Source organism: Oenanthe melanoleuca, chromosome 5 (genome assembly GCF_029582105.1).
Source record: "Oenanthe melanoleuca isolate GR-GAL-2019-014 chromosome 5, OMel1.0, whole genome shotgun sequence".
Classification (NCBI taxonomy): domain Eukaryota; kingdom Metazoa; phylum Chordata; class Aves; order Passeriformes; family Muscicapidae; genus Oenanthe; species Oenanthe melanoleuca.
Window position 1 is genome coordinate 45,961,529 of NC_079339.1, and position 19,175 is coordinate 45,980,703.

Consider the following 19,175-nt stretch of genomic DNA (forward strand, 5'->3'; position numbering starts at 1 on the left):
TGTGAGGATGTGTGTTCAAGACTCAGTTCTTCTCCTTGCCTGCTGGGTGATTTTGGGACCATTTCTTGTTTCTCCTTCTCCAGGATGGAAACAGTAGCTCCACCTTTCTAAATGGTTGCAAGGTGTAGGGATAAAACATGCAACATCAGGCTGCATGTCAGCACTGGTGCTATTTCTTCCCTAATTCTTTAATAGAACAGACAGGCCCACTTATAAGTATAAATCTATATTTCTACAAGAACTAGCTGTAATTACCTGACCTTCCTGCCAACTACCAATTCAAGGAAACACAGCAGCAAGGCCACAGTCTGTGACAGAAGAGCAGAGCACAGCTCTGACCTGGAGACAGTAATTCTCAGTTCTTTTGAACAGAGGCACCACTGAGAGACAGAGATGTGCCAGCACAGTACCATCCACTTCATTGCACAAACACACAGTCTAACTCTTCAGTGGCAAGTGATGTGCACAGGCCTGTTATGAGCACTTGCAATTCTTCAGAGGGGAAATATCAGTGCTGAACATAATCTGCTTGTCCTGCCAAACTGTGTGAGCTCATCATGCTACAGTGATGAAAGTGAAAAAGCATCCAGGAAAAAAGAGGCCTGAAAACACAGGACCTTCATGCTAAGTCTGCCATTTCAGCACTCTTGGGCTTATTTCCATTAACAAGCACACATACACATGCACACAGACATGCAAACAGATATCTGGGGTTGTTTAGCCTGGAGAAAAGGAAGCTCAGGAGAGATCTTACTCTCTACAACTGCCTGAGAGGAGCTGTAGCCAGCTGAAGGTCAGTCTCTTCTCTCAGGCAAGCCAAAATAGATGAACCAGGCGAGGTTTAGGTTGGACATTAGGAAGAACTTCTTTACAAAAAGTGTGATTTGGCATCAGAATGGACTGCCCAGGGAGGTGGTGGAGTCACCATCCCTGGAGGTGTTTGAAGAAAGACTGGATGTGGCTCTTAGTGCCATGGTCTGGTTGACATGGTGGTGTTTGGTCACAGGTTGGACTTGATGATCTCAGGGATCTTTTCCAGCCTGAATAATTCTGTGACTCTGTGAATAACTTCAATACTGGCAGGAAGAAGTTTGCTTCTGGGAATCAGATATGTGGAGATTTCTTCAGGCTGCCAGGGAAAAGGACTATCTTTGCTTGCAGGCTTATGGCACTATGCCCTGAGCCATTTGACATCAAACAAAAGTAGGAACCAGTGAAAGAAATAAATGTCTGCTTCCAAACTGGAACTCATTAGGTACAGGACATGCATTTTCCCACCTCAGTCCCATAGCCAATATCACCTCCCAGTGTCACTGGAGTAAAATAGGTATAAAAAGAAATTAATCTTCTGGACAGTTTCTCTCCCAGTCAACATGTCTTGCTTTCAGGCTATTTTAGGGCAGAAGATGGGCTCATCATCAGTACCAGAAATTTCTGGGAGAGATAGGCTGCTTTGTGGGGCAGTGCAGCTGCAGAGGGCAATTCATTGGCAGGCAGCTGCCAAAGAGCAAAGACATTAAGTGGGAAACTTGCCTCATCCTCCCTTACGACCTGCTGGCCACCACTCAACCTCAGATCAACAGTGAGGAAGTGATTAGTAAACAGCACACAGAAAACATCTGTCCACTCCAAAATAAGGTGGAGTAGGTGATGGCTTGGGACACTTGCTGAGAGCTAAATGGTTCGGAGAGCTCATTCAGCATTTATCTGCATTTTTAGGTGATAAAAGCTCTTAAAAACTAGCCCTTGCTTCCACTGTACCTCAGGTACCCTTGGATGATATCCATGCCCCAGAAGGTGCCATGAAGGCAGGTTCTGGTGAGCCTGTCAAGGTCCTGTGGTAGTGGCAGTTGTATGGACACTGTAAGCACAGACAGTCATAGCCTGGCCAGGCTGCTAATTCCCTTTTCTGCTGATACACTCTCCTTTAGCAGGGTTTTGCTGGAGCTGTATCATCGTTGGCAGAGGAGTAATAAGAGAAGCCATAGGGCTGTTTTTTATTGTGGGTTCATGTCCTGCCTCTCAGGCTGCCTCCTTTCATTAGTTACTGCATGGTGATGGTGTGGCTGTAGGTGCTGCATCTCACCCCTGGCACAGTCCTCATTGTGTGATGGAACAGCCTCCTACTCCATGGGACAGGACACAGCTGGTCAATTCTATAACAATCACCATTACTTTTCAGCCTAATAATAATAATAATAATAATAATAATAATAATAATAATAGTAATAATAATCTCCAGTGCTTGACAGCCACTGGTCTCAAACACAAAGTTTAGAGAGATGAAGACATATCTCTGTTTCAGATATGATAACTCTGATTTGTAATTGACTCTTTTGAGATCTTCCAGCACATTGGTGGCAGAGGGGGAAGCAGCTCCCTGGACATTTTTTCCACCATTCCTTGGCAAGTGGGCAAAATGTCTCCTTTGTGGGAGTCACAGTATGTCACCCTTGAGCCCTCTGAAAGCTTATCAGTCTTTCAGCTCTCACAGTGAAAAGAGCTTCCAAAGAGGGATGACACAGGCTGAAATTCAAACAGCTGAAACGTGATTTCAGGAGCCCACACTTTTACAGTGATGGCCAGACTTTCACCAGCAAATGATTAATGAGATACCTCAGGGCTGGCAGATTCAATCCCACAGAAAGATGACAGATTTTCTAGGAATAATGTTTTATATACAAATTGAATTAAAGTCCAGATTTGCACAACTTCTTAGAGTTCCATAGTATTCACTCGAGTGGTGCGATCAGTCACAACCTGAATCAGTCACAAAGTGAATAAAATTCTGTGCTACTGCTATTAAGACATTATCTTGTAGATCCTTAACAGCTTTTTTAAGAGCTGAAGAGCCTCTAGGTAATAGCAAAGATTAGACAAACCTCATGTCTTAGTGCTGACACTTTCTCAAAATTAGTGCCTTCAGGAAAGTCTAAGACAAAACCAACTGCAGACTGAATATCCTAAAACAGATTGTGGAAGACTTGGAAATACTCTGCCTATTTTTCTAATGTGTTAATAGGACAGTTTCTAAGGTACTTGTTTGTGTCCATCTCTGAAAAATAAATGGTTTGCCTAATGGACACCCCACTATATGCAGAGAGTGACTATACTCTAGGTTGGTAAGTGAAGGTGGCTCTAAAGAGTTCACTTTACAAAGAAAGCCATATTGCAAGTGGTATGTTTTAGGGAACAACTGGCTGAGTGTGGTTTATTCCTTGTATCACTTCAACAACTCAGTTTTTGCTGGAATTAAGGGCTATAGTGATCACTTAAAATGTCCCTGAAGGGATCAATTAATAATTCCCATACCTACTGCTCTTAAGTTCCTTTTCCAAATTGTATTCAGATTCAACTTAAGTGAAATTAAATTGATGACCCACCCAGAGTGAGATGGAACTGAAATGTGAAAGGCCTTCCAAAACAAGTGTAAATTTAATTCTAACATAAGTAAAATTAAATTTTATCGGGTAATAATTTTTCATGCAGTGTCCATAAAATACAGAACACTTAAAAAGGCAATTACATCACATTAACAGATCAAGGCATTTCACCATGCCAAGTGCCCTTATAAGAAGTCCTCAGTATATTTGGAACTCCCAGAAAGCTCAAAGACAAGGCACAGGTTTCTTTACAGTCACAAATGCAAGCAAATTGGTTACAGGTTGCTGTCTGCACTGCCCCCAGGCTTTACACAGACCATGACTCCCTACTGAACCTACAGCAGTGGTCAGCCCCCGTGTCCAGTGATGCCTTGAGAAGCTGAGGCAGAGCACCTGCACCTTGCCAAATTGAAACAAGGGTTAAACCAAACCCTCCCTGTGCTCCACTGGGGGTCATTTCCTTTGATAATGGCTACAAAATAAAAATATGCATCACTTCCAGAAGGAAAGGAAAATGTCCAGGGATGATTCAAGAGAATCTGCTCCATTGGTAAAAGTCCAGTTTAATAGCAGCATTTATCAAAGAACAGATCTTTGTCTAAAATTATTTCTAACCAATGAATTGATGAAATATCAGCTCCATTTAAAAGATACTTCAAAAATATAAAAGAACTCATACAGCCATTAGGGTTCCACAGTTTGCTGCTATATTTATGTAGTTACTATGCAATATGATTTACTACTGGAAGGGCTAAATTAACTTGCATAATTAACGACAGATTTTGGAAGCAGCAGCGTCAGTTATTAGCCAATATTCATAGTATATTAAGGGACACTGGTACTCACTTTGGGATAACATCCCAAATTTCCAGACTACTGCTTCCTTGACCTGCTACATAACTTAAATATTAACTTTAAGTTGCAATTACACAAGCAGAGCAACACCTTTATATCGTGTTCATAGCTATACAATGTACAAATCCCTTACAAGAACATATTTCTGTAGGTCTGCTTTTCTGAGGTCAGCTGCTTAGCCCTTCCTGCTGGAACAGCTTGTGCCAATTAAGCATTTACTTCTGACTTGTCAAGATGAGGCACAACTCCTTCTGCCAGGAGCAGGTGAACCTACAATTACTTGTAAATCAGCAGCCTCTGACTCATCAGTAACTTCACTGAAGATTTGTTATCTTCTTAATCAGTGAAATGGTAGGCATGTACAAATGGACTGCCATCCACAGAAGGAATTAATGTCTTCAGCTTAGCCAACTCCTTCTGCTTAAAAAAAAAAAAAATCAAGATGTTGGAGTATACATGTCAGAGATTGTTCTATTTCAGAACCAGTTCCTCTTTAAAATTAGACAATGCTTTTAATCTATAGACAACAGATCTCCCACGGATTCCTGCACTGCAAAATCTGGCCTGAGGCTCATACTTTTAAATACTTCAAAATGCATTTTCAAGAGAGAGGATTTTTCCATTATATCAGTTTTTTACTGTATGAAAAATTCAAAACAAATATGCTCCCCTCCCAGAGCAGGGGAGATATTCATTACTTGCCTAAATAACAATTAGACTTGACAAAATACTTCAGAATTTATTGTGATGCAAAACTCTGAAATGGGAAAGCACTGAAAGCTGTGATTGACCATCTAGTCTTACCAGTGTTTCAAACAGAAAGACAGCAATTTTAGGACTACTCAATATGAGGAGATGTTATGTGAAAGAGTGACAGAAGAATCCTATCATGAAAGTCTTAGTATGAACCTTTCCAGTCTTACCTGCTTTCTAGTCACTAATCCTGCTCTTCAGACTTCATATAACACCTCAGATGCTCAAACTATTTCAAATTTTGTATTTGATTGTTGCGTAAGAAATCTCCTCACCATAAGTGATTTTCTCATTTTGACTAAGAGGTCAGGACTTGTAACTTTCATACCTACACCAGAAATAACTGTGTTAAATGGAAAAAAAAAATAGCAGGATTTGGAAGTTTTTATGACTTTGGTGACAAAATCAAAGTGTCTGTGATTTGAGGCAGAAAATCCAATTGCTGCATTTCTGATTTAGATGGGTGAATTCTGTCTAATCCAGTCTTGGATGCTTAATGATTTGGTTCACTGTGGTAGGAGTGAAGGTACTGTGAAAATAATATGATGGGCACCTGGACTAGACTCTACTTCTGCTGTCATCCATGGCTGCAGGCTGCAGGGCTGGAGTTCAGTTTAGATTTGAAAACCTCTGAATCCTACAGACAGTTCTGAGAGTCACATTCTTGCAGTACACTGCAGCGTATGTGGGAGATGACAAGAATCGAATTTTGGTTTTGCTTTGTAAATTATGAACAATGCTCTCTCACAAGACTGCAATTCACAGTGTGACAGCTGTGTTACCAAAAGTGGAAGGGCTTCCCTGTTTCAGCATTCTGTTTGCATTTAAAAAAAGTCACTGTCTAGACCAGACTTGCTCTCGCAGTAGCAGTCACTACTGTAAATGTCTCCACCAGAGACAATGTGTCCCCTGCCATTTTGGGGCTACTGTAGTTCTCTGCTGTGCAGCTTTTGTAGTCACTATGTTGTATGCAGGATGGAGGGAGATGTCTTCCCCATATTATAAAACAAACTCAGCCCTGCCTGTGTGCTAATGATTCCTTTGGGCATAATTTGGGAGAAATCCACCCAAGATTCCTCAAATATGTCCAAATATCTCAAAACTACTCTGAACAAGTCTTTCAGGCAGAAGGGCAGCAGGTGAAGGCTTTTTTTTTTGAGACACCTTGTGTCCTCCAGGAAGACTTCAATTAATTTTGTAATCACAGCTTCCCCCCAACTCCTGGGGGTTAATCAGACCTCTGCCAAGGACAAAAGTTCTTTAGGCACTGAGCAGGCAAATACATCAGCATCCAAGTACAAGAAATGTAGTGGTGAGCATCAGGACCATGCTCAGCTTTCCTGCTGGAATAGTGACATGAAGACAATATTCAGCATAAGATTCAAACTCGTTCTTTGAATCCACACTGGATCACCTGTGCATTGTACAATCAGGATTTAGGACCTAGAAAATCCTAAGGAAAACATTATTATTATTCTTTTATGTCCTAGAGCCATATAATGTTGATTTCAAGTTCTTGCTGTGAAAGGCCATTTTAACAATTAGCAAGACAAATCTGAAAACTTCAGTTACCTGAAAACCTACACTAAGTTTAAGAAGTCCCAGACTATTCCTGTTCTTCGGATTCCTGCCTAATGTACACACATTGTGACAGTCCAGAGCTGAGTGGCATTCCTCAGGGATGGCATTAGGACTGGTGCTGTTTAACATCTGTGTCAGCAATATGGACAGTGGGATGGAGCACATCCTCAGCAAGGCTCCTGATGACACCAAGATGTGCCATGCAGTCGGAGTGCTGGAGGGAATGGATGTCACCCAGAGGGGGCAGGTGCCACTCAGAGGGAAGGGAGCCATCCAGAGGGACCTTGACAGGCCTGAGCAGTGGCTTGTGGAAACCTTGTAAAGTAACAAGGTCCTGCACCCATGTCAGGGCCATCCTGAGTACAAACAAAATCTGTGAAGGGTAGATTAAGAGCAGCCCTGAGGGTGCTGGTGGGCAAGAAGTTTGACACGACCTGGCAATGTGTGCTCACAGCCCAGAAAGCCAAGGGTGTCCTGGGTGCATCAACACAAGTGTGACCAGCAGCTCAAAGGAGAGGATTCTCCCCTCTACTCAACTCCCATGAGAGCCCATCTGCAGAACCATGGTCAACTCTGGGCCCAGTATAAGGAGGACATGGACTCACTCCTCCTGGAGTGAGTGCAGAGGGGCACAAAGATGGTTGGAGGGCTGGAGCATCTCTTCTGTGAGACAGGCTGAGAGACCTTCTAGCACCATGCAGTACTTGAAGGGAGCTTATGAGAAAGCTGGAGAGGGACATTTTACAAGGGCATGTATGGCTAAGGACAAGGGGTAATGGATTTAAACTGGAAGAACATACATTTAGATTGGATGTTAGGAAGAAATTTTTACTATGTGGGTGGTGAGGCACTGGAACAGGTTGTCCAGAGAAACTGTGGATTCCCCATCCCTGGAAGTGTTCAAGGTCAGTTTGGATGGGGCTTTGAAGAACCTGGTCTAGGGGAAGCTATCACCACCCATGGCATGAGGGTAAAACTAGAAGATCTTTACAGTCCCTTTTAACCTGAACCATTCCATGAATCTATGATCTGTCCCAAAAGATCTGAATGTCCTTAGCTTTCCTACTTGCACTGAAGTGACCCTGCATGCTTTCTGAAATTAAGCTGTGCATCTGAGCTTATATAGCTGCCAAAAGGTTTCACCCTTCTGGTAGCTGGTCATTTTTATTTTGGCATTTCCACCAGTCCAAATAATTAGTTAATTAGATGCTCTGTCTCCAGAGATAAAGATTTCACTCTGAAAAACAAAATGATACAATTACTGCATGGAGATTAGAGTCCTCTGCAGTGATGTCATTCACTTTGGCTTTGCACTGACATGATTGTGCTTGATCTCAGCTGACAGCTCAGAGCAAACTTCCACTAAGGTCAGGAGCTGTAAAGACTTCACTGTGTACCTGTGTGCAAGCATCCAGACATCAGAGACTGGTCATGTATCCTGACTCAGTTAAACTTCCTCCTCTAAATTTTGACTGAAGCAATGTTTGACTGAACACTTCCTTCATGGCAATACCATGGACTCCTCACCCAGTATGGGAGAAGGGCAGAGCAAGGACAGCAAATGTTGCTCATCAAGTGAGGAGTACATGCAAGAACATTCTTTCTCTTCCTTGTACCATTTTAAAGAAGTCTCTTCTGAATTATTTTTTTATAAGACCTTACACAGGTTCAAACCGATACTGACTACAGTGTATATCTAGTTCTAACCCCTTTCCCCTTTCCTGTTTTGAAAGCCTGGCTTTTACTTCCAGACAAAATCCCTTATTCTTTGCAATGCCCCTGGAGAAATCTGCCTGCTCACAGAGTATTTAGGGGTTGACAACAGCAGTTTTTCAGATTTTTAAGGGTCAACATCATTTGAACTAGCTTAATCTCACGAGTCCGTGAAGCCGGGCTAGAAATGCTGTCTAAACAAGTATTCCATCCACCTTGTCTTAGTCTTGGATGAAATCCAGAGGCAAGGAGGAAAGCAGATGGAGAGAAAAAGACACAGTTAATTAAAGGCAAGGTTCTGAGCATCTCTATGGCCTTCAGGTCATTACAGACATATCTAGGGAGCACACTCAATTTCATTGAAAGTTCCTCCTTCCTTTGCTGTCAGCATCTAAGTTTAGTTGCCCTTAGGCCCCTTAGAGCCTCGTGAGCTTTCCCTTCACTTCATCAATGAGTGGTTTTCTAGGCATGGGTTAAAGAGCAGGCTGCTGCTTGCATTAGGGGAGCTACTCTGGAAACATCATGTGCCAAACTGTCTGGAGGAGCTGCCGTGGGCAAAGGGACCATGGCTCCTGACAGTCCTCACCACCACACAGTCCCCACCATCCTGGTTACTTCTAACATGGGCTGGAGTCCCTCTCCTCAGAGCCCTGGTAAAGTACATATCCATATCAAATCAGACAGCAGTGTCTCACTGGGATGAAAAACTGCATCTGAAATGAAGCTCAGGAAAGTCAAAACTGAAATAGTCCATGTGTCCCTCTTTGCAGAAGAAGGTAAGGGTGAAGCAGCAATACTGAGAGAGCCAGCATGCACAGGGAGCAGCATGGCTGATGGCAGCTTTCATTCAGATCCTGCAAGGCAGAGGGATTCCAGGAGGAGGCACAGGTTATGCTGCCATGGTGGAATTGGCTGCAGAGCACAGGCAGGAGAGGCAGGGGCTGGATGCATGTGGCACCATAAACACAGGTGGGTCCATGTGAAGGAGTGAGAAATGTGGGGAAAGGAGACCTGAGGTCATCCCTGAAGGAGGACAAAAGCAGTCTATTAAATTTCCCATATTCATATATTTTCATTCATTTATTCAGTGCCTCCTCAGATGTGCTGAAACACTCCCCACACATTCTTGATGTAAATACACAACTGTAACAGGGAGGTGTCTCCTAAAACAAGGAAAGCTGGTGCTCCTAACACTGCTTGTGATTTTAGACTGCCTGCTAAGCTGTGTGATTCTATTCATTTTCTGCAGAGGGAATTTGGTTATTTCCCCTCAGAGTAAACACATTTGCCAGCTATTATATGTGAATTCCAGGATTCTCTGCATTTAATAGATTTTGTATAAATCTATCTGCAGGAAGCAGAGCTAAAGATTTGTTGCTGGATCAACCTGTCAATATTGAAGTGTCTAAAGAGACACTAAATGTACTATAATTGTTCCTAAAAGTCCTCAAGCACAATAAAAGCCTTCCAGGGAGTGATTCAGCTGCTCACAAACAGTTATGCAGTGCCATCCCATACAATCAGGTAGGATTTGTAAAATCAGGTGGGACTAATAGAGAAGACACATCAGAGGGGTCTTTGATTTTCCACAACAGCAGCTGGAGGCCGTGTCAAGGATCACAAGATGCTTCATATAGCAGATAACTGAACTGCCAGTGTCTGTAGTGACTGGGATTTTTGCATCTGTTGGCTTTAATCACCCAGCCCAAACCATGGTAGCTGCTTTAGAGTTGATCTAAATCTCCAGCAACATTCAGCTTGATCTCAGTGAGAGCTTTTAAGGACAGAGCCTAGCAAACTGCAGCCTTCTGTGGCTCACAAAGCTCTGAAATCAATTCCAATATCTTTATGTAGTACCTCATGGCACAGACACTGTACCTTATACAGGTAAAAATCTTGCAGCTCCTGGACTGCTGCTTTTTTGCAGATGTCTTTCCAGTACTAAACTTTATTCACTTAGAAAGTGCAAAGTGCAAGTCTAGCATCAACCACTTCACAATAGCTTTTGGCTCTTTACTTCCCTCTCCTCTGAATGCCATTTAAAAGCAGTGTCTATAACATCAATATTTAACCACGAGGCTTGTTCTTTCTCCCAAGGAAGGGGATTGCTGTACACATGGACTAAATCACATTGCCTAGGCAGCTGATGATAATGAAAGCATCATTCAAGATGAGACACTTGATTGCTACTCTAAAGCTTACCAGTGAAAGAAATGTGTAATCCCTTTTTTTTCATTGTATTTGAAATGAAGTCACTTGCTTAAATATTAGTCATCTGGATTTATATGGCTCATTTTTAGAACTGTGTTAGCACCTGGCAATCCAGCCTGAGAAAGCATCAGGCTATCCCAGTGACAGACCCATTTGATTTCTTGTTCTTCTTTCTGCAATGTGTGACAGACTTCTTTTTTTTCTGACAAGATTTACTTCCCACTTGACAGGGGACAAGCCCATGCACTCAGAGCAGCTGCCTGGTGGAGAGGAAGCAGCCTGGCAGTGGTGCTCCCTTCCCAGTGCAGCTGGTCAGCAGGGCTGGTCCCTGTGCCAACACTGCCACATCTCATCCCCCTCAGGCCAACAGGGTACCCCAGGCACAAGAAAAGAGTGAGAAAGTACTTTATTTTCTGGCTGTGATACAAAGACAAGGTAATTTTCCATATTACTGCCCATTACATTTTCCTGAATATTGAAAGAGATTTTTCCTGGTATAAAAACTATCCCTCTCTGCTTTCCCAGCTGTCTTTCTACTTCCTTTCCCAAGTGTTTCACTGTTGGTTTTTCTCTTCCTTTGCCTTAATTTTCTGCAGTGTAGCACAAGTACAAAGCATGCTCCTGGCAGAAAAGACACTGAAAAATCCTGCCTGTCCTCTGCCTGACTAAAAGCTATGCAGAAGCTTTCTCCATGTCTTCTGCACATCTGGAGATGGTGCTGATAAAGAGCCAGACGATGATACCTAATGATTTATTTTTCCTTGGGGGAACTGCTGAGGATACTGGATACACTTTGCAACACTGCTCCCATGAGAGTTTATATAAGCAAGGAGAAGAATTAACAGGCAACCTTATAGGGAGAGACAAATTTATGAAAGTGCATAAGCATTAAGGAGATTTTCTGGAATACCAAACACCCAGGACCCAGTCTGTGTCCCTGAACCCAGTGGTGCATATAGAACTGGGAAGGTCTCTCCCACTGTGCAGGGACCATGGGGACAGATATCACTCCCCAGAAATTATCTGTATGTCAGGGATCACAGGAACACTGATGTGGAAAGCAGCTGCAGAGCCAGCCAGCAGGAACTGAAGGCACCAGGTGTGCTGGGCATGGGGCTGTGGCTGGAAATAAGGAGGGGCTTGGATGCACTGGGTAAGGCTTGGGAGCACTGATTTGTATGGAGAGAAAGAGATGAGTCTTAGCTGTATGTGCATTAGTGGGAAAACTGCTCACTTGCCATTGACTCCTGACATGCCTCCTATTTTTGTAACAGTTGTAAGCAATTTAAAACCAGTGAGCCTGACTCACTACTATGGTAAACTGTAGTGCTCCAGTGTCTTGACAACAGTCAAACATACTGAATGGTCTAGACAGAGTGTTTGGATTTTTGTCTGCTTATAAATTAATTTGCCTTGGAGCACTCAGACCTTCAAGCTGCACACCTGACAAAGAATGGGGTCATGGAACTCAGGGGGCAGCACAGCATTATGCCTCTGTAGGAAAGCATTTCCCAGGGCTTGGGGATTAGGGAACCATTTAAATCCAGGGAATCATATGTAACACAATGAAAGGAGGGATTTTCTCTGGCTTTCCTCCAAAAGCCAAGCATTATTCATTGATCAGAAGACAGATCTCCATCTCTGCTGAGAGCATTTCTTCTTGCATTTGCTAAGTGGAAGATGACAGATGAGCTAGCTGTGCCCTTTCCCAAATCCTTTCTCCTGTTTGTCCAGGTGTCCCCATCACTTTGCCCTCCTTCAGCACAGCACAACTGCACCAGTAGCTACTTACTTGGCACCTCTAGCAACCTCGGGGGCGGTGGAGGTGGAGGAGGTGGTGGTAACAGTGGAGGTGGCCTGCACTGGCAAATTTCCTGGCAGCTCTCTGTAAATTTCTCTGCTACAGGCTTGGAGCATGACTTCTGGGGCTCACCCTGAGTGATCTGTGAAGAAACAAGTCATTGCATGAGCAGAACAGTGAAAACTGACAAATGCCTTTTTTAGACTTGGGTACCTGAGTGGCACCTCAGACTTATAGTGAGAACTGAGCTAGAGCTCCTAAGATGTCCCTTCCCTACATGATCCCCATTTTTAATATTGTTTTCTTATTTAACACGGTATCTTGAAGACCTCTTTCCCTCTGTCAAGTTTGGTGGAGATTGGCCAGCTGGTTTCTGAGTTATTATGGGGTAAGGAGAAGGCAGGCAGTGGCAGACAATATGATTGCATAAGCCTTTTTCCCTAGGAAAGCCATCTAGCAGCATGCATTATTCACAGGGTCATTGCTGCAAGCCAAAGAGAGCTAATAAAAATTACAAGACAGTTAGGGTCAGGATTATGTTCGTTTTCCTTATGGCAGAACTGAAAGCCAGAGGACATCCCTCCTCTGCTTTGCCAGCCTCACTTGGAGTTCAGAGAGCATTTCACAGGGCGTTTCACTTCCTGCCAAGAGGAGAGGCTGCTGATTTTAATCATCTGTGGACCACAGCAATAACATGGTTTAAATGGAAATGCCACATTGTAGCCTCCTGTGAGATGCAGTGTTGGCTAATAATAAAAGTGAAGATGAGGCACTGCAGAACCCAAGCATGAGCACTGGCCATGGTGATTTAGCCAGCACTGGTATGTGATATATTCAGTAGCTTGATCTAGTCACAACCAGGACTACTTATTAACAACTTATTTTTCTTATCATAGTAGTATTTACATAACTAGGGATTCAAGGAATATCCAGCATAATTCAGTAAAATATAATGCTACAAAATGGAGTCAGTCCCCAATGAAAAGGAAATTTGCTGAGCATCACAGAAGCTTCTGAGAGGTGTTAACTTCAGAGGGTCTCTAAGCCAGCTCTTTTTGAATGACTTATACAGGATATAATTTCAAAGAGACAAAGCAAAGCCTAAAAGATTAATAAGCATGTTATCTAACAAGCACTTTGAATTTAAGTATTAGGAGACCACCTGGGACAGGCTTGTGTCCTGCTAGAGCTAAAGTTATGCTAGTATATTGCCTTGTACAGTTTGGTCTCAGATGGGTTATTGTCCTAATAGTTTTGGCCTAAATCATCTTCTTTAATTAGCTTTTTTCCACAACATTCTGGTCATTACAAAGAAGATGTCTCATGCCAGGCTTTCTGATCTGCTTTAGGCAGCTTCTCCTGCCTCTCTGGCAGGGTCACCCAGGGTTGCCTTCTCCCCACTCCCCTGTCCTGGCCAAGTTTTCTTCCCTTCCCCTGCCCTCTCTGGGCACACAGTCTGTCTCCTCTCCCCTTTCCAGCCTGGCCCCAGCACAGCCAGCGTGCCTCTGCCACTGCCCACAGCTGGGCACCAAGGGGGCTGCACTGCCCTGCAGGAAAGCTGTAAACAGTCATTTCATGTATTTCTGGCCCAAAAGAGAGCCGTGGCTAATTAAAACAACATCAGTGCACAAAGGACGTGTTCACATGCGTAGGAGGTTTCTAAATGCAGAAAGACGCATTTCTCTGGCCTCAGGGAAGTGGAGGTAGGGCTTTGTTGATTAAATATATAGGGAGGGAGGAAAGAATAGAAAAGGCTACGTGTAGCTAAGTTGGAAGGACAGCTCAGCACAGCATAAGGCAGAAGGCTCAGTTCTTTAAACAGCTTGTCTAAATCTATTACCAAACATAGGGAAAAACAAATTCAGCACAAGTGCTTTCCAACTTTCTCCTTCACCATCAGGTAACAGTAAGAGGATGGTTAAAGACCATCCCAGACAGCTTCCAGGAACTTACACAAACTCTCTGAACACTCTAATGAATCAAAGAGACTTGGCTCTGTAATCCCTCATGACTAGTAATAAATCTGTCTGCTAAGAAGGTTTGTTTGTTTTTAAAGTAAGTGATCCCAGGCAGCAGAGAATCCTCCACGCTGCTTCAGCTGTTCCAGCCCTGCTCACACCAGGGGCTGGGGCTCCAGGCACGCTCCCAGGAAGAGAGAAGCATCCTTCCCGTGCAGTGTGGGGCAGAGCTGGCCCTCCCTGCCCAACAGGTGCGACCAGGTTTCCTGTGCTGGCACAAGGACACAGGGCAGCACTGTCCACTGGGTCAGCAGCTGGCCAGGAGGCAGCTATCAACTCCCAGCTGTAGCTGCTGTCCCCTGCCTGGGCCCTTGGCTGTTGAACCCTGAGAGCTCAGTACTCTTGAAGGCAGTGTGATGGGAGAGGATGGACACAGGGAAGAATAACATTGAGCAGACTTGGAGCCAGCTTCGTTTGCAGAGCAGAAGCAGCTTTGCATACATAAGTCTGAAGACAGTGCTGGTATGGCAAAGCTACATTGACTTATTGCTCTAACTTAATATCCTCCAGAACCAAAGGCTTTCTCTGTCTTTTTTTAGAGCTATTGACTTCTTTTAAATCCCTGGAGGCTCTCCTACCTTAGGCTGGTAATAGAGTGTCTTCAGAAAATAGTGGATAATTTTGTCAATTACTTTGCAGACAAGATTAACCCTATCATGGCCAGCTACTTGCTGCTCCTGCTCCTGTCTACTTTAAAAATATTTTTTAGTGGAAAAAAAAAAAAAAAAAAAAAAAGGAAAATTTGCTTAGTTTCTCAGCACTTTAGCTTGAAACTCTATAAAAATTTCCCATTATCATTTTTAAATAGTCAGGAAAGAACCGACATTTAAAGAGCATGGGCTTTATCACCTATTTGTTTCTCTTCTCCTGTCACTGGGTGAAATGTGTGGTTGTTAGAAGATAGAAGTAGAAACATAAATATTACCTTGACATGTTTGTCTTAAAGGCTTAGTTTTAAAAACAAAGATATTTTAAGTTGGTTGAAATCTGCCAGGAAAAGGAAAGACCCAAATCGAGGTTGAGGGCCTCAGGGAGGAAAGAAATAGTCAAGGACTGCAGCAAGAGGATAGAATAGTAACAGTAATATAAAGCAGCAGATAACAGTAGCAAGATAGAATCAGGGGAAAAAAGGAAAGCATTTGGCTCCTTTTCAAGGAAAAAAAATCCCCCTGATGATGTCTATTAGTCTTCTTACTAAAGAAATGAAGGCTATTGCTTGTGTCTTCTAAAGGTAAGCAGAAAATATCACTAGAAAATATGCTTTAAGGGAACAATCTTGGTCTGGCAGGAGATGATGAAATAACACTCCATTGTTTCTTTCTTACTGTCTGCAATCCAAGGTAAACTGCCTTTACCACATGTGGCAGGAAAAGGATTTTGAAAGAGCCACACCTTTCTATGGCCAGGTCACCTAAATGGATCTGGCCTCAAACTTTCCTGGTTATTTGTTCTGGCAGACTCTTCCATGGCCCCAGAATGGCTTTGGAAGACCCCTGCAGGTAAGGTGTAACTGGAAACCCACCAGGCTGCCAGGCAGTTTGTGGCACAGAGGTTTCCTTGCCAAGGGATCACTTTGGAGGCAGATGCACAGGGCTTGCTCCCTAACTCTTGGCTGGAGGTGCCATCAACATGTTTTCTTCACCTGTCTGAAACGTGGTTGCTTGTTGGGCACGAGGCTTTCTAAACACATGAGCTGTTGGCCAGTCTAGACATATCCTACCTGGACTTCAAGCTGATGCATTTTTTTCCCTGCTCTGAAAATACATAGAATTAACTTTATGGATTTTGTGCATTTGACATGAACATCTTTTGCAAAAAGGACAAATGTTTCAAAATACTTATGGAAATTAAAATCTGATCCACAAATGTTCAGGGAAGAACAAACAGAAAGTGGTAACTGGTGGCTTCCTTTTGTAGTCTCTGTTGAAGTTTGTGCCTGTGGAATACTTCTCTTTAATCCAAGATTTCTTTTAGAAAAAGTGATCCTAGTCCTGCTTTGCATACAGTGGAAGAATAAGTCTGCATGTGGTCAGAACTGTTTAGAATTTCAGTAGAGTCCCATGGGGTTGCAGCAGTCCACAAGCACGTTCTACTGAGTGGGATGAGAAAAGAGGATTAGTACAGTCCCTAGAGGGTGGCCTTCTTGTGACTTTTTTAATCAGGTAAAAGGAGGAAAGCTTTAACAGAGAAGTGCAGTTGACTGAAGGCACAGAGACCTCTAAAAGCCTGCTGATGTGGCAAGGGCTTTGTCTCTTGGAAGCAGTCTACAGAGATGAGATGAGATCTCAACACCACTGCATAAATCCCAGGACAGTTCTTCCCAATTCACATCAGTTAATCCAGATCCATGTTTACAAAACCAGAAAAAATGTGTGCCTGCTATTTATCATGGCCCTTTCTGCTCTTTTTTAAATTATGTCAAAAGCCTCTGACAGAATCATCCCTTCCCTCTTGTCACAGAACTGGCTACCACGCTAATAAGAAAAGATTGTGGGTTTTGTTTTGGTTTTGTTTTTAGTAAGATAAATGCTTCTCCTCTGATTAGCATCTGACTGATTCTCTTAAGTGTCTCAAGGCAGGGCCTAAGGAGGGAATGGCGAGGTGGGAGGGAAGGCTATGCCACACAAAGTCATTGTGGGGACAAACGAGTGAGGAGGGGCTGGGGGATGTGAGAAAACATGACTGCTCTATAGATGGAACAGGGGCAGGGGAGCGAGGATGCAACATTGCAGAATTAGTCAAGGAGAGAATGGCTTGTGAGACTGGAGATAGGAGCAAGGATTATGACTCAACGTGGGGAAGGGAATCATGGGAGAGCTTCAACGAGGAAGGAGTTCCAGTCACAGGAAGGATGGAAGGCTGGCATGCCAGGGAGCGTTCCATACCTTCCCTTACCTTTGGAATCTGCTGATGGGAGCCCTAGATAAAGCCTAGTTTTGGAAAAACTGGAAAAAATCTTAAGTATGAGCAGGCTTATTGTTTGCTCTTCCACAGAACAGCAAGCAACACAAGTACAGCTGATGAATGGGACATTCATCCAAATTCCAAATTATTGCAAGGAAAAGCTAGTAGGCTGCTTGGCTTTTGTATTTCTCAGAGCCTGTTTCAATTTTTATAAATGTAATTGTTTTTGAAAGGTTGTTTTAGACCATGTGAGTAGTTTGCCAGAAAGATGTTTATCCAAGGTTTTTTTCTCTGCTCAACTGACTGATAGGAGAGAGGTTGAAGGAGGCATCTCTTTTCACCCAACTGTGCTTCCCTAAAAATTCAGTTATAGTTTAACTTAAGATTAGCTACCTAAATACTTGAGGAGGACAGCAGGAAAGCAGCGCCGGCAGAAATTTTTATGACAGGACATTGGTTTAAAGGTTGTTTTTGTTGTATTTCTGTTCATTTTAATCCATAAGGAGCACAATTCCTCTTTGTCATTCACGGCAAGAGACAAGATGCTAAAACAAACAACATCCCTCTTTAATCTCTTGGGAGTCACTAAGTTTAGATCAGGGAGTAAAAGATGTGGAGTCTCCACTTTGTTTTTCCAAGAAAGAAACTGTAATTGGTCTGTTCTTGAACGGCACTCGGCTGGCTCATCAATCACTTCTCTGAAGACATATATTATAAATAAACTTTAAAATATCGAAGTGACGCATTTGAGCTGAGCTCTGCTGCTGTTCTGATTCTCCAAACTGGATGGGCGCTCTCCCTCACTGTATACCAATCTCTCCCAGTCTCTCTTGCTGGCCACCCACATTCCAATCAAGGTCACAAAACATCTCAGCGTCGGAGTTGGCAAAAGCTGATTCAGCCCTTTACCCAGAAAACCCTCAATTCAATTCGCAATCAGTAACGAGAGCCCACGGCAAGGCACGACCGCCGGGGCTCCGCTCCGCCGCTGCCTCTCTCCGCGCATCTCGCCACCAACAGCAAAATGCGCCTCCCAGCCCTGCGACCGCCGGCGCGCCGAAGAAAGTCAACTCCATCCTGCCGGGACCGAGCGCTCTCGGGCCGAGCTCCGCGCTCCGGGGCTGTGCCCGTCCCGCACACCCAGCAAGGGGAGCCCTCTCCGGGGACAGCAGCAGCTCTCCCGGCTTTGGGGCCGCTGCGCGACCCCCGCCCCGCCCCGGCCTCCTCCCCGCAGTGCCGGGGGTGCGGGGGGCTCTGCCCGCGGCCCCTCTTCTCCCGCCCCGGCCCCGCCGCCCCCGCCCTACCTGGAGGGACCCCCAGAGCGGGTGGAGGGCACAGTGCAGCAGCAGCGAGGGCCAGCAGCAGCGGAGCAGCCCCAGCAGCTGCCGGAGCAGCATCCCTCCTGGGCGGGCGGGGGTGCGCGCTCCGGGCGACCTGGGGAGGGAGCAGAGCGAGCCGGCAGCACAGGCGTTGGCTCGCACCCATCCCCGGAGCGCGACTGTCCCAACTTTAATTCTGGAGGGGAGGGAGGGAAGGCGGGAGGGAAGGAGGGGGGGAGGGAGGCAGGGAGATGGGCGGGTGGGGAGGGGAAAGAGTGGTCGGGAAAACCCAGAGCCCTGCAAGTCCCGGCTCCTCGGCAGGGAGACGCGCCTCCACCCCCGCCCTGCCCGCCTCCCTCCCCGCCCGCCCCGCCGGCTTCCCCTCCCCGGGATGCTCCGGCTGTCGCCGCCGGCAGCCTCTCCGTGCCGGGGGCTTCCCGGCCGGCGCTCGCCGCCGAGCTCGGGGTCCCGCACACACGGGAGGGCAGCGGGCGGCGGGAAAAGTTTGGAACCAGGGGCGGAAAAAAGAGGCAGGGCAAGGACCGAGGCCGGGGCTGGAGCCGGAGGGGAGAGGCGGGCAGAGCGGCGCGGCCGCGCAGCCCGGGCATTGCATCTCCCACCAGCCCGCCGCCGCTGC

The 19,175-nt window shown here is 44.9% G+C and overlaps 1 protein-coding gene across 2 annotated transcripts in view; it reads right to left on the bottom strand.

The window, feature by feature from the left end:
• The window catches only part of PRIMA1 (proline rich membrane anchor 1), a 47,557-nt gene extending 28,772 nt beyond the window's left edge, over positions 1-18,785 (bottom strand). Inside the window, exons 1-2 of one of the 2 annotated variants that reach the window (XM_056493289.1) lie at positions 18,524-18,781; positions 12,289-12,439 (exon numbers count right to left, since the gene is read on the bottom strand). In XM_056493289.1, the coding sequence (XP_056349264.1) occupies positions 12,289-12,439; positions 18,524-18,616 (244 nt within the window). In that variant the 5' untranslated portion in view covers positions 18,617-18,781. Of the gene's footprint in view, positions 1-12,288; positions 12,440-18,523 lie in introns of both variants that reach the window. The other variant, XM_056493290.1, reaches the window with a different exon arrangement.
• Between the last annotated feature and the right edge of the window lie 390 nt (positions 18,786-19,175).